This window comes from Balaenoptera physalus (genome assembly GCF_965194825.1).
Source record: "Balaenoptera physalus genome assembly, chromosome: 10".
Classification (NCBI taxonomy): domain Eukaryota; kingdom Metazoa; phylum Chordata; class Mammalia; order Artiodactyla; family Balaenopteridae; genus Balaenoptera; species Balaenoptera physalus.
Window position 1 is genome coordinate 113,277,711 of NC_138889.1, and position 13,444 is coordinate 113,291,154.

Genomic DNA, 13,444 nt, shown 5'->3' on the forward strand with positions numbered 1-13,444 from the left:
CTCCCTGGGGTCCTGTTCCCCTTCGCTGCTTCCCCCACCACACCTGCTCTGGGCCGAGGCCAACCTGGGGCCCCCAGACCGAGGGTGCCCTGACCCCAGGACCCCTGAAAAAACCAAGGAGACTTGGGTGGGCACCTGGCAGAAAGCTTTCTGATGCCCCTGGGCTGGGGGGCCAGTAGAGGATATACTGCCTGATCCAGGGGGAACGGGGGTAGTGCAAGAGTTGGGGGAGGCACACCTGCAGGGACGGGGGCTACCTGGTGGGGGACAGGGCACCTGGAGGGGCGGGGGACGCACCATATGGAGTGACTGTGGCAGAAGTCTAGCGCAGAGATGATCTGCCGGAAGAACTTTCTAGCCTCTTTGGGGGTCAGCCTCCCCTTCTTGACAAGGTAGTCGAAGAGCTCCCCACCAGACACGTGTTCTAGCACCAGGTATCTGCGGGGGACGGGCGGGCGTCGGGTGGGCGCACCCAGCCAGGGCACCGCTGGCCAGAGGCGGTGGACCACCACCCCATCCCGGCGCCATCCTCCACCACGTCCCAGCACTGGGCACCCTCAGCGGGTGGGGTCCCCGCCCACCTCCAGGGAAGCAGGTCCAGAGGAGCAGGGCCACACTGGGCCCCAAGGCGAGAGGGGCACTGCAGTTGCTGACCGTCTTGCGAGCCTGAGGCTTGGCCCTTCCAGGCCCCCCCTGGCCACCCCAGGCTGGGCTCCCAGAGGAGGGGGGACACATCGGACACTCAGGCCCTCAGGAAGCCCTGGCCAGCAGGGCAGACCTCAAAAAGGCATGGGTGGGGGACAGGGCACAGCTGGTCTCGGAAGATAGGGGGGTGGTGGTGGGACGAGGGTCTGGGTGGGTGTGGCCAGAAGGCAGGTGGTGAATGCCCCCAGCTTGGGTCAACACAGCTGGGGTGATGCCGAAGGGTGGGGGTGAGCTACTGGAGGGGTGGGCTTCCCATGGCGCCCCGGGTTCCATGGGGACCCCACGCCCCTCTGCAGTGAGAAGTGGGCTGTGTCCAAGCTGAGCCTCCCTGGGGTGGAACCTGAGGGGCTGGTTTCTAGGGTGGGGCGGGGGGTGGCCCAAGACACGTGGACACGGATGCCTGCGGGCCTCAGGGGAGCTGGGCCTGGAGGGCTGAGCACAGGCCCCGAGGAGCCCCGGGTGGGAGCCAGGGAGGGGTGGTCCTGGTGGGCTGCGGTGGCCTGGGGAGGGGAGGTGGGTGACAGGGGACGTGCGGGACCAGGGCTGGCGAGGATGAGGGTGTGGGCCTCGTGGGGCTGTATCAGGAGCTGGTCTTGCAGGAATGGAGGGGCTGGAGCGGGGGGAGGGGTGGCAGCCTGTCTGCAGAGAGGAGGGATTGGGGGGAGGAAACGGCTGGAGACACAGGGTGGGGAAACTGGGTGGGGTTCGAGCAGAGGCAGGGCCAGTCCCAGGGGACCTGCCCTGTTCCTGAGCGGGAGGCCACAGCACAGGCCCAGCGGTGCCCCAGCCTCGGTGGCGGAGATCCCCTGCCTGCTCCCCTGCCTCCAGGCTCCCTGGGTCGCCTTGGGACCCCCGGGAGGGCGCTGGGCCCAGCAGCACCAAGACCGTCCACCGTCCACCATGCTCCCAGCATCCTGTTCCTGTCACCCCACCTCTGCTCGGCTGCGCCCCCGCCTGGCCTGCTGTCCGGGCCCCTCCCTGCTTCCTGCCTCTCCTGGGGGCCTCCTGGGGGCCTCTCCCCCTGCCTGGCACCCCCACAAGTATCTGAACAGGAGGAGGCGGTGCGACCGGTCTCCTGTGTGCAGAGGTGGGCAAGGCCTGCCCAGCACCCGCCCGTACCCCAAACTCATCGGGTGTCATCAAGATACTGCCAGGTGGGTCCCCACGTGGGCCTGTGCCCCTCACGGCGGTCCCGATGGCGGCTTCAGCTCACCAGTGTCCGGGGGGGCCCAGGACCACCACCTGCCTCCCACCCCCGATCCCATGGTAACCAGTGCCCTGCTCTTCTCAGGGCCCCCATGGGGGGTGGCTCTTGTCATCCCATCTGCAGTTAAACACTCAGAGTTGGGCGTTCGTGCAGCACGGGGTCCCCGGCTGGCACAGGAGGAGAGGGAGGCCCGAGAGCGGGCGCTGCTTGTTGGAGGGACTGGGGCTGAACCCGGGCCCCCTGCTCCCCCAGGGCCACTTCCTGCCCCCACCTCCCCTGCCCGAGACAGCGCTGCAGGGACTAAGGCCAACCTGCATCAGGGGCCCATCAAGGCCCAGCTCGAGGCCTTGAGGGCCCCTGGGGCAGTGGGCCTGCGGGGACCGTGCCAGGCCAGCCCCCTGCACACACCCCCTCGCTCAGCTGCTCGTCCCGAGGAACGCTCTGGCAGAACCCCTCCCTGAGGGACGCGGCCCAGCAGCCAGGCCTCTCCTACGGCCACACACGGGGCAGCGGCAGAGCTGACTCCCCCGAGGGGACCCTGTAAGCGGCCGCCCACGCCCCCGGGGGAGCTCGCTGAGGCCACACAGCGGGGGACGTGGGGGGCTGCCCACGCGGGGAGACGTCCGCCAGCCTCAGTTGCCTCGGTGGTGACAGGAAGTCAGCCACGCTCAGCATCCCGACGGCGGGCTGGGCGAGGGGCCTGGCGTGGCGACAGGGCGGTCGGCCGGCCTGGGGTCCCCACCCACACGAGGGAGAACACGGGGGCTCCAAGGGGCTTGGCAAGGGGGTCCGTGGGAGCCCCCAGCAGAGTGGCGGGGTCCTGAGGCTCACTGGGGCCGGGAGAAAGGGCCTGAGTTGCTCCTGCCCCTCGACAACCCCCCCCCCAAGTCCGCTCCCCAAGAAGGTCCCATCCTCAAGCCAGTGGCTCTGCAAGTCCCCGCTGACCAGCCCTGGACCTGGTCAAGGAGCAGTGACCGCCACGGCCTGTCCTTCAGACCCCCTCCTGGGACGGCCCCCTCTGCCCCCCAGCTCTCCGGACCCAGCAATACCTACAAATATTTTTTGTTTTCATAGACGTCATGCAGCTTGAGGACGTGGGGGTGCTCGATCAGCTTCAGGATGGCGATCTCCCGCTCCACCTGCGGGCAAGGGGGCGCCGTCACTGCAGGCCGGGCTCATGCCCCCACCCGTGCGCCACCCACCCGCCCGTCCAGGCTGTGGGGTCACAGAGCCCCCGGGATGCTGGGCTCTTGGGGGCAGCACTGGGCCCTGGGGCAGGTCCAGCCTCGCACCAGCATCTCCACCCCGTGGGCCGCCTCCCTGCCCCTCCCCCAGCTGCACTCCGGCCCTGCCAGGCCTCTGAGGGGGGGGGCCCGGTTACACCCCCAGGTCCACTTCCACTGCGATAGCTCCTGTCTCCCCACTCAGATATGTCCTGGCCTCTTGACCTTAGCGCCCCAAACTGACACGTAAGACCCCGCCCCCAAGCCGGGCGCTGGCCAAGGCAGGATGGGAATCTGCCGACCCCCCACCAGCACTGCCCCCACCCCATCCAAACGACCGCCGCCTCCCCTTAAAACCAGCCCGTGGGGGCTTTCCTGGTGGCGCAGTGGTTGAGAATCCACCTGCCAATGCAGGGGACACGGGTTCGAGCCCTGGTCCGGGAAGATCCCACATGCCGCGGAGCAACTGGGCCCGTGAGCCACAACTGCTGAGCCTGCGCGTCTGGAGCCTGTGCTCCGCAACAAGAGAGGCCGCAATAGTGAGAGGCCCGCACACCACGATGAAGAGTGGCCCCCGCTCGCCGCAACTAGAGAAAGCCCTCGCACAGAAACGAAGACCCAACACAGCCAAAAATTAATTAAAAACAAAAAACAAAAAAAAACAGCCCGTGGCGCATCCCCCAGGGTTCCCCAGCCGGTCCCCCCACCGGCCAGAGGGGTCCTCACTGTGTCACTGGCCGGCACCCACCACGGCCCTCCTGCTTTCCTGCCCCCGTGTGCCTGGAGGGCCAGGCCTGCTCCCCCTCCGCCCCTCACCCCTGCCCGCTGAGTTGACAGCCGTTTGGACAGATGAGCCCAGACAGACGGGTAACAGAGCCTGGGCGGCCCCCTCCCCGCTGAGTGTCTGGTCCCACCCAGAGTCCTCCAGTCACGTGGGGTCTGCTTCAGTCCCTAAGGGGACCGGACTCCACCAGGGCTGGGGTAGGGGGGGCTGAGATGGGGGGAGCGGGGAGGAGGAGGGGCTGCGAGGCCTCCTGGGACCTGGCACTTCCTCTTCTCCCTCAGAGACAGGGTCTCCTCCTGATTCTAATGGGGGAAACTGAGGCCAGCCAGCCCTCTCAACAGATGGGACAGCAGGACCCAGCAGGAACCCCCCCTTCCCAGGCTGGCTCGCCTGCAGCCTGGCTCCACCCCGCCCACTGGGCACTCCCTACCTGCCCCCGCCCGCCCCCCATGCTCACCTTCATCAGTACAGACTCGCTGAGCTTCTCGCGGTTGACGATCTTGACAGCCACCTTCTGGCACGTGACACAGTGAATCCCCAGCTTCACGAGGCCTGGGGGCAAGGGGAGCCCTCAGACCCCGTCCGGCCACCGCCCAGGCCTGACCAGCAGGGCCCCTCCCGCACCCAACCCCAGCCCCTCACTCAGCGCCGGGATCCTGTACCCCTGCCCCCCCAGCGTGTCTTGGGCCAACCCCAGGCCAACATCTGCCCTCCCACGCTCCCTGGTCGGTGGCCAGAGGCTGTCCCCAGTGTGGTCACTCTGCCCCACGCTACATGCTGGCCCTCTGCCCCTCCAGCCTGGGCCTCGGGCCCTCACTCCCCGGCCAGCGACACCTGGAGTCCCTCCCCCAGACCTTAGCCAGAGCTCGGCCCCTCGGCAGGGGAGCCAGGGTGCCCTCGGGTCCCACAGGCCCCTCCCCCGCCCGTCACCCTCCTCTTGGCCTTCGGACCCCTGGACAAGGTGCCCCCGACACCTGTGTCCAGCTCCCTGCTCTCCCCAGGACACCGGCACAGGCCCAAGGCCCCTCCCCCGGCAGCTGCGGCCCCGCGGCCTGCCTCCCGCACCTCCCGCGGGACAGGACACTCCGCCGATTCACCTCTGCTGTCATCACCACGCTGCAGGGAGCTGCGGTCCTGGTCACTGCCCCCTGGCCTCCTGCCCTCCTGCCCTCCGCTGGACCCTCTGTGGCCTCAGACAGAGACGCCCTGCACTCTCCCCTCCCAAGCCTGGGCCCGACCTGGACGTTCCCCGCGGTGGCCTGTGTTCCCCGATGGGCACGGAGGTGACCACCATGGTCCGGGCGGCCTCTGGCATTCGGGCGCCTGGATGCAGCGCAGGACGGCACTGCAGCCTGCCCACGACCTCTGCTGGGTTTTGAGGGATGTGGAGCGCTGGACGCCTCTCAGTTTCATTCACACTTTGCCCACTCTGTTGCTGCTGCTTTAGTTACGACCTTGACGCAGTCTCACGGTTCCAACCACTCGGTTTTGCACTTGCCCCTTTATACGCTGCTGAGGGGTGGCTCTTACCAATTTGCAAAGCCCTTTGCTTTTTATGGGAAATGAATTCTTTGCCATACGCATGGAAAACACGTTCCCCTAAAAGGCGCGTCTCTTCATCAGGCCTTCGGGGTCACGAGCAGTCACACCTTCCCAGCAGTGTCGCGTCCTCCTCCTTCCTGCTCCCCGTGGGCAGTGGGCTTGCCGGCGGCCGGGAGGTGACCTGTGCCCCCCAGACGCAGCAGCAGCGGCAGGTGGGGCTGGACGAGGGCCGGGGAACCAGGCCCGGTGGAACCCCCGAGCCCTGAGCCTGGGGGCCCGAAGCTCCTTGGCTCAGGGAAGGACAGAGGTCCCGCAGGGGGGCCCGCTGAGCCCTGGCTCCCACCCGGGAAGGGCTGCGGGCTCCTGGGCGCTCTCACCAGCTGCCTTTGATCCGGAGCCCGAGCCCTGTGATTCCAGGTCAGGAGCCGAGCACAGAGAACGGGCCCCGGGAAGCAGGAGGAGCGTCGCCGGCATCTGTAATTCAGAGCCGTGGCCCAGGGCCTCCAGGACGGCCTCCAGGACGGCCTCCAGCACGGGAACCGGGCCTGGCACTGAGCCCTCCACCCCGGCACCAGGCAGGTCTGGGCGCAGACGCAGAAACCCAGCAGGAGCAGGCCTGAGTGAGAAGCAGGCTTCTGCCCGGCGAGTCTCCCAGACAAGGTGCACAGGCCTCGAGGAGCCGCAGCAACGGCGGCCTGGCCGCCCCCCGGGGGCACAAGTGCCTCCAAGTCCCTAATGCCCAGGACAGATGGCCCAGAAACGCGCCACAGATGAGCCTCACACTTGTGCACACACACCCCTACACGCGTGTCCTCAGGAGGCAGGGGTCACGGGCACATGGGGAATAAAGGGAAGTGAGCTTCAACTCAAAAGGGAGCTGGACAGGGACGCAGGCGACCCTCCGGAAGTGGAAAACTAAGTGGCCGCTGCCACCACCCCCATCACTGACCACCATAGCAGCCAGTCTGCTGACAGAGCGTTGGGGCCATGTGACATCGGGGACCGTTACCACCCTCACTTCACAGATGAGAAACTCCATCACCAGCTGGTGCACAGAAAGGCCAGGAGGACAAAGGACCCAGTGGACAAGGTACCCTGGATGAGCCCCATGCCATCAGGGCGTGAGCCTGCCACACCCTCAGAGCTGCTAGCGGGCCTGCGGGCTGGGCCCCCGGCCAGGACACGTGGCTGGGGTGCAGGGGGCTGCCCTGGGCCGCGTCCTAGAACTCTGGTGGCTATCTCCCTGCCTTCACCTTCCTCCACTTGCTGCCTCTTTCCCCGAAAGTCCTCTGCCCACAGACTCCTACACACCCCTCAAAGCCCTGCATGGAGGTGCCCCTCCTGGGTGAAGCTTCCAGGCCGCCCTGGCTGTGCTGGTCTCCTGCAGCCCCGGGGTCCTCTGGGGTGGGAGGTTTGGGTTCCAAGCAGTCCTGCCACTTCCCTGGAGGCAGGGAGCAGAGTGCACCCTCAGGAGGGCCTGCTAGGGAAGCCCAAGACCACCCTAATTACCCTGCCCTCCAACAGCTCAGGCTCATTTTCCAAGTGTGATTTCACCTCTAATTATTGCCTTTGCAGCAAATATGGCGCACGTCAAGAGAAGGAGAGTACAGAGCGTCACAGATAATTGCGGGAGGAACAGAGGCAATCCCGCCCGGCGGGTGCTTGGGGGTGCTGCACCGCCTGGGCCCTGCTGCAGGAAGGGGCTCCTCAAGGGCGTCCTGAGGACCCCAGGCCCACCCACGAGCTCCCCACCACACCCCAGGCTCAGGCACAAGGACGCGTGTGCACGAACATGGGCCCCCACCTCCCGGGGCTCCTGAGCACGGCTGGGAGAGTCAAGGGGATCCAGGAAACACTAACTGAGAGCAGACCCCGCCCCAGGGCGCCCAAGTGTGCGGGACCTCCCCGCAACTGGGCCAAGGGCGCGGGTCAGCAGGACGGCCCTCTCGAGCACTCCGGCCCTTCCACTCATCTACTGGGGCTCAAGGGCCAAGAGGCGGCCACAGTGCTGGGAGCAGGGAGCTCTCCAGGCCTGGCTCAGCGCCCTCTGCAGCCCCTGCTGGCCCCCGCTTAGCCATCAAACCCAGGGCACCAGTCTGGTCAGAGGAAGGAGGCCAGGGCCCCGGGCGGCCTGGGAGCAGTGGGGAGCGGGAAGGTGCAGCCCTCGGGGCTCTCAGACCTGCAGGGGTCCAGCATGGGAGGTGGCTGGACGGGCCTGTGGGGTCAGAGGTCAGGCAGGGGTGGTCCTGAGTAGATGCCTCACCCTCCGGCTCTCTGGTCATCCTTGGCCTCCCTTTTCTTCTTGGTCAGGTACCTTCAGGGAGAAACCCTGCTGGAGGGCCCTGCACCCAGGGGGCTGCCAGCTCATAGGAGTGGACAGAGCACAAGGGACCACCACCCTGTGGGGAGCCCCGAGAGGGGGGCCCAGACTGCACTGCCCAGAGACTGCCATTGGGGCTGGACAGGGGTCCGGGCCAGGTGACAGTGCTGCATCGGTGGGGGGGGAAGGGGACCCTCTGCACCCCAGGCTCAGCCCTGTAGCCCAGCAGGGCAGTCAACACTGGGGGTGTCAGCAGGGCCGCCTGAGGACTCCCCTCCCTACAGACACAGTGGGGTCACTCCCTACCCTCCAACTGCATGCCAGCCTCCAGCGCTGTTTCCACCCCCAAGTAATGAGCCTCTGTGGGTGCCCCAGGCCCACCTGGGAGGGGAAGGCCCTGGTCTGGTGCGGGCAGCATCAGGCTCCCCTCTCGACCTCTCAGGGTGGTCTGGCCAAGGCCTGCAGCCCCCATCCCTGCTGCCCCCATCCCTGCAGCCCCAGCCCAGCAGCCCCCAGCCCTGCAGCCCCCAGCCCTGCTGCCCCAGCCCTGCAGCCCCAGCCTGCTGCCCCAGCCCTGCAGCCCCCAGCCCTGCAGCCCCAGCCCAGCAGCCCCAGCCCTGCTGGCCCCAGCCCTGCAGCCCCCAGCCCTGCTGCCCCAGCCCAGCAGCCCCCAGCCCTGCTGCCCCAGCCCTGCAGCCCCCAGCCCTGCTGGCCCCAGCCCTGCAGCCCCCAGCCCTGCTGCCCCAGCCCAGCAGCCCCCAGTCCTGCTGCCCCAGCCCTGCAGCCCCCAGCCCTGCTGCCCCAGCCCTGCAGCCCCCAGCCCTGCAGCCCCCAGCCCTGCTGCCCCAGCCCTGCTGGCCCCAGCCCTGCAGCCCCCAGCCCTGCTGCCCCAGCCCTGCAGCCCCCAGTCCTGCTGCCCCAGCCCTGCAGCCCCCAGCCCTGCTGCCCCAGCCCTGCAGCCCCCAGCCCTGCAGCCCCAGCCCTGCTGCCCTAGCCCTGCAGTCCCTGTGGGCAGACAGTGTGGCTCCCAGGGGCCTGCCCCTCCGCCCTTCGTCCTGAGCTCAGAGCCGCCCCAGGCCCTCAGCTGTCCATCTTCTCTCCAGGTGCCAGGCCACTGCGCGGCCTCCCTCAGGGAATGCTTGGAGCACCTCCCAGAGGGCCCTGCCCCCCCCCACCGGGGCCCCTCGCTCCTCTGCCTGTGGCCGTCAGGTCCTGAGACCCCAGCTGGCCCCACCCCACCTCTTGGGGGCCCAGTGAGCGTCCTGCACCCAGGGCTTTCCTGGCCACCCCCGAGTGGCAGTTGCAGGGGAATCAGGACCAGAGGGAGGTCCCACTCCTGTCAGTGACATTCCTGTCAGTTTCCATCTCTGATTATCAACCCCCCACCCACCCAGCCCACGCGCTGTCCACCTCATCTGAGCCCCCGGATGGCGATAGGGGCACAGCCCCCCGCCACATGGCACTGTGACCAACCTTCCGGAGGAGCGGCATCTCATGGGCGAGAGCCTCCCTCCCAGGATTGGGGTGCCTTTCCTACACTTACGGCCCCTGAAGATGGCCTGTGGGTTCCTGTCACCCAGGGCCTTCCCAGCACCCTCTTTAACAGGCCGGGAGGGAGATTCCCGGGGCCTGGGGGCCACGCTCAGCCGGTGCCGGTGGCAGGAGAGCTTCGCGACCTTCTCCCCCGTGGCTGACCTGTGTCCCACCCACCACGTGACAACACAGGAGTGTGACCTCAAGCCTCCCCTGGCTTGAGCTCCACGCTGCCAGCCAGCGCTCGCCGGCCGTGTCCTCTGCACAGCCACCACGTGCCGGCCTGGGAGTCCTCTGCACACGGGAACCAGGGCACGAGAGGGGTGTGCGCACGCTAGCGCACACACACGTACGTGGGTCCCGTGCGTGGTTGCCCCCGCCCGCGCCTCCACACTGCCGACTGGCCGTGTGACCTCGGTGACACAAATCCCACGGGCTCTGCACGGCGGCCGGGTCTGCCCCGGGCCCTGCTGGCAGAGTCCTGCGAAGTGACACATACAGAGTGCATGTGGCTCCCACACAGACGGGAAAGCAAAGACAGAAAAGACTGGTTTTGCCATTTCTCGTTTAAATCACCAAATCTAGATCGTGCTGCCACCGTGAGCGCCCATCCCTGGGGCGTGGAGCCAGCTGAAGGAAGAGAGAAGGCCCCTCCACCCCCGGGGCCAGGCTGTCCCCTGCGTGGTCCTCTGTGGCTCCCCAGTCCCTCCTCCCTCCCTCCCCAGCCACAAGCCGTGGGCCCCTCCCTCGGCGGCGTCAGCTCTCCAGAGCCCTGGAGTTTTTGCCTAAAAGGCCCTTCTCCCCGCCGCCCCGCCGTCTCCATAATGCCAGACGCACCGAGCCGCAGCTTCACGGGCTCAGGGCTCCCTCCTGCTTGGCACCCTGCCCTGTCCCTCCTGCCCGCCCCACCCCACGGGGGAGTCCCCTGCCTCAGGGGCCAACCCCGAGACCCCCTCGTGTGGCTTCTGCCTCGCGCCCCCCAGAAGAGGGCGAAGGTTCAGATAAAGGGTGGGGGTCAGCCTGTCTCCCCGGACGCGGGCGCCGAGGCTCTGGCGGCGGGGGAGGGGCGCCAGCCCGGAGTCAGCACGTTTCTCTGTTACCTCCGCGTGAGCCAGCGGGAGGCGGCCTGGAAACCAGAACCCGCTCTGCCACAGCGCAGCCCCAGCTGCTGTCCGTGGTGCTGACAGAGCCGGGCCGCAGCCTCCGACAAGCCCAGGCCTTCAGGGGACAGGAAACAAACCCTGAGGGGAAGGGACGGGACACACCCGCTCCTGCGAAGCCCCCGTCCGTGTGCCCACACCGGCCTCCTCGCGCCGGGGACGCGGGTACGGGTGACCAGACGGGGTGGAGGGCAGGATGCGCCAGAGCCCAGCTCGGGTCACCTGGCAGCTCCAGACCTCCGTCAGGCTTCTGCTGAGCCAGGAGGAGGGCAGGGCAGCCTGCCTGGACCCCCCAGAGCCCCTCTGAGCACCCGGGAGACACCAGCATCCAGCCGCTAACGCTCACAGGACCACCGAGCACCACTACCGCCTGGGGCGGCGACCGGCCCTCCTCGCGCATCACTCCCCATGCCTCTGGACCACGTGTCCAGCTCCCCAGGGCCACAAGCACAGCTAATGGCGACCCACTTTCCGCCCACTGCGGGGGCGCCGGGGGATGCTGTTTTCCTGGGGCAGACAGACGGAAGCAGCCCTGCCACCCCTCCCGCCCAGGCTCTCGCTGGACAAGGATGGGGGAGGTGGCTCCACACTGGCTCTTGGGAAGTCAAAGCTGGTCACCCTGCTGCCCGCCCTGCTGCCCGGCCCAGCCGCCTGCCCTGCCGCCCGCCCTGCCGCCCGGCCCTGCCGCCCGCCCTGCCGCCCGGCCCTGCCGCCCGGCCCAGCCGCCCGGCCCTGCCGCCCGGCCCAGCCGCCCGCCCTGCCGCCCGGCCCAGCCGCCCGGCCCTGCCGCCCGGCCCTGCCGCCCGGCCCAGCCGCCCGCCCTGCCGCCCGGCCCTGCCGCCCGCCCTGCCGCCCGCCCTGCCGCCCGGCCCAGCCGCCCGGCCCTGCCGCCCGCCCTGCCGCCCGGCCCTGCCGCCCGCCCTGCCGCCCGGCCCTGCCGCCCGGCCCTGCCGCCCGCCCTGCCGCCCGGCCCTGCCGCCCGCCCTGCCGCCCGGCCCTGCCGCCCGGCCCAGCCGCCCGCCCTGCCGCCCGGCCCAGCCGCCCGGCCCTGCCGCCCGGCCCTGCCGCCCGGCCCAGCCGCCCGCCCTGCCGCCCGGCCCTGCCGCCCGCCCTGCCGCCCGCCCTGCCGCCCGGCCCAGCCGCCCGGCCCTGCCGCCCGCCCTGCCGCCCGGCCCTGCCGCCCGCCCTGCCGCCCGGCCCTGCCGCCCGGCCCTGCTGCCCGCCCTGCCGCCCGGGCCTGCTGCCCGCCCTGCTGCCCGCCCTGCTGCCCGCGGCTGGCACCAGGGGAGCCTTAGAGAGCGGTCGGGGTGAGACGGGCTCGGCTGCCCTCACTGAGACGGGGCAAGAGCAGGAATGGGGCTGAGTCCCCAGCCTGGGACGGGACGCGTCTTCTGGCATCAGTGCAGTGGCGCCTGGCCTCCTGGTGCAGGTCCTTCCTGCTACCTAGGCGCTGGCTGCTCCGCCCACCTCGGTGGACTGCAGCCCCACGAGGACCCCCGGTGACTTGTGCCTCCTGGAAACCGGCCCCTGGGCAGTGTAGTCGCCCCCACGCTGCACCAGGGCTGGTCTGTGTGGCCAGTGGAACGTGGCAGAACGGATGGCTTCCTGTCTCCAAGGTCAGATGCTAACAAGAGCACAGCTTCCTTTGGGGTCCCTGGGGTTTTGCTCGGGTGGAGACAGCTGCCTTGTCTCTAGGCAGTGCCCCTCGGAGACGGCCACATGGCCTCCAGGTGACAGCAGGGGCGGGGGGAGCCTCCAGTCCAGCCCACACCTGGAACCTCGTGAGACCCCTGAGCCCCATGCACCCAGCTCGGTTGCCCTGGACGCCTGCCCCTCAGGGGTGGTGAGAGAACGTTTGCTGTCTCAAGACACTAGGTTTTGGGGGCAGCTTGTTATACAGCAACAGAGACCAAAGAAATACACTCAGCCCTACAACCGCCAGGCCTCAGAGGAACGCCCGGGACGGTGTCCAGTGTGAGCTGAACACACGTGGGGGACAGCCTCACAGACAGGACACATGGCCTCAGCGGCAGTCGAGCCTGGTGGTCCCGGCCAGTGCTCTCAGACAAGAACCCGAACCGCCCCAGGCCTGAGTTTCCTCACCTGAGGAAGCAGGAAAAATAATACCTCAACAGCCCCCCGGCCGGCCCAGCCCAGCCCCATCGGACAGCAGGAGGTGCCTGTGAAACCCTGGGACCGGAAGAAGGGCAGCCTCTCCCCCTAGGCAGCCTACCCAGAGGGAGTCCCAGGGCCAGAGCCTCAACCCTGGTCTGTCTCGACCCCCAGCCAGCTGGCCGGCTCCTGCCACCACTGGGGGAGAGCAAGGGCCTGCCCAGCTCCCAGGACTAAGTCCTCCCAGGCCCGGCCGGGTTGGGAGCCCGAGGGACGGCGAGTCGCACGGATGCTGGTGGTGGGTTGAGGAGGATGCACAGCCCTCCCCACTCCTGGGGGGGCGGGGCTGGCTGCATCCTTGTCTTTTAAACCTTGGGGAAACTCCCGCCACCGGGTGGCCGCTGAGAAAAGGGGACTCCTCGGCCCGTCCTCTGTCTCCCACACTGACCCCGTCTCTTCCCCAGCACAGCCCCCTCCGCTGTCTGCCTGTGTGGGTGGGGGATCCTGAGGGGGGGCAGGAGGCCACCCCACTAGGGTGACGGTTAACCCCACCTGGCTCTCCTCCCATCACCCCCCCACTCGGGGCACCCAGCTGTGGGGGAGGAGTCCTGGTGGTACCCGGGTCCAGGCTTCCAGGAAGGGCATCCCCTCCCTCATCCTGCAGGACCAGGGACGGCTAGGCGACAGCCAGGCGACGGCCAAGGGCTCCCAGCAGCAGCGGAGCAGCTCTTGAGCCCACAGGCAGGGAGCGACAGTGCAAAAGTGGGATCCGCTCGGGGCCCCAAACCCAGTGTGCAGGGGTTGAATGGTGGCCCCAAGAAGATGTGTCCACATCCTAATGCCCAGAACCCATGAGTG

At 68.8% G+C, this 13,444-nt stretch overlaps 1 protein-coding gene across 17 annotated transcripts in view; it reads right to left on the reverse strand.

Annotated features, from left to right (window-relative positions):
- Positions 1–13,444, reverse strand: part of BRSK2 (BR serine/threonine kinase 2) — a 66,095-nt gene that overhangs the window by 19,001 nt on the left and 33,650 nt on the right. For 14 of the 17 annotated variants that reach the window (XR_014267906.1, XR_014267907.1, XR_014267908.1 and 11 more), the window contains exons 2-4: positions 4,377–4,471; positions 2,966–3,051; positions 298–438 (exon numbers count right to left, since the gene is read on the reverse strand). Coding sequence is in view for 13 of the 17 variants with exons in the window: in XM_082476486.1 (XP_082332612.1) it covers positions 298–438; positions 2,966–3,051; positions 4,377–4,471 (322 nt within the window). In the remaining 4 variants the exon portion in view is untranslated. Of the gene's footprint in view, positions 1–297; positions 439–2,961; positions 3,052–4,376; positions 4,472–13,444 lie in introns of those variants that run through there. The other 3 variants (XM_082476484.1, XM_082476493.1, XM_082476485.1) reach the window with 3 other exon arrangements.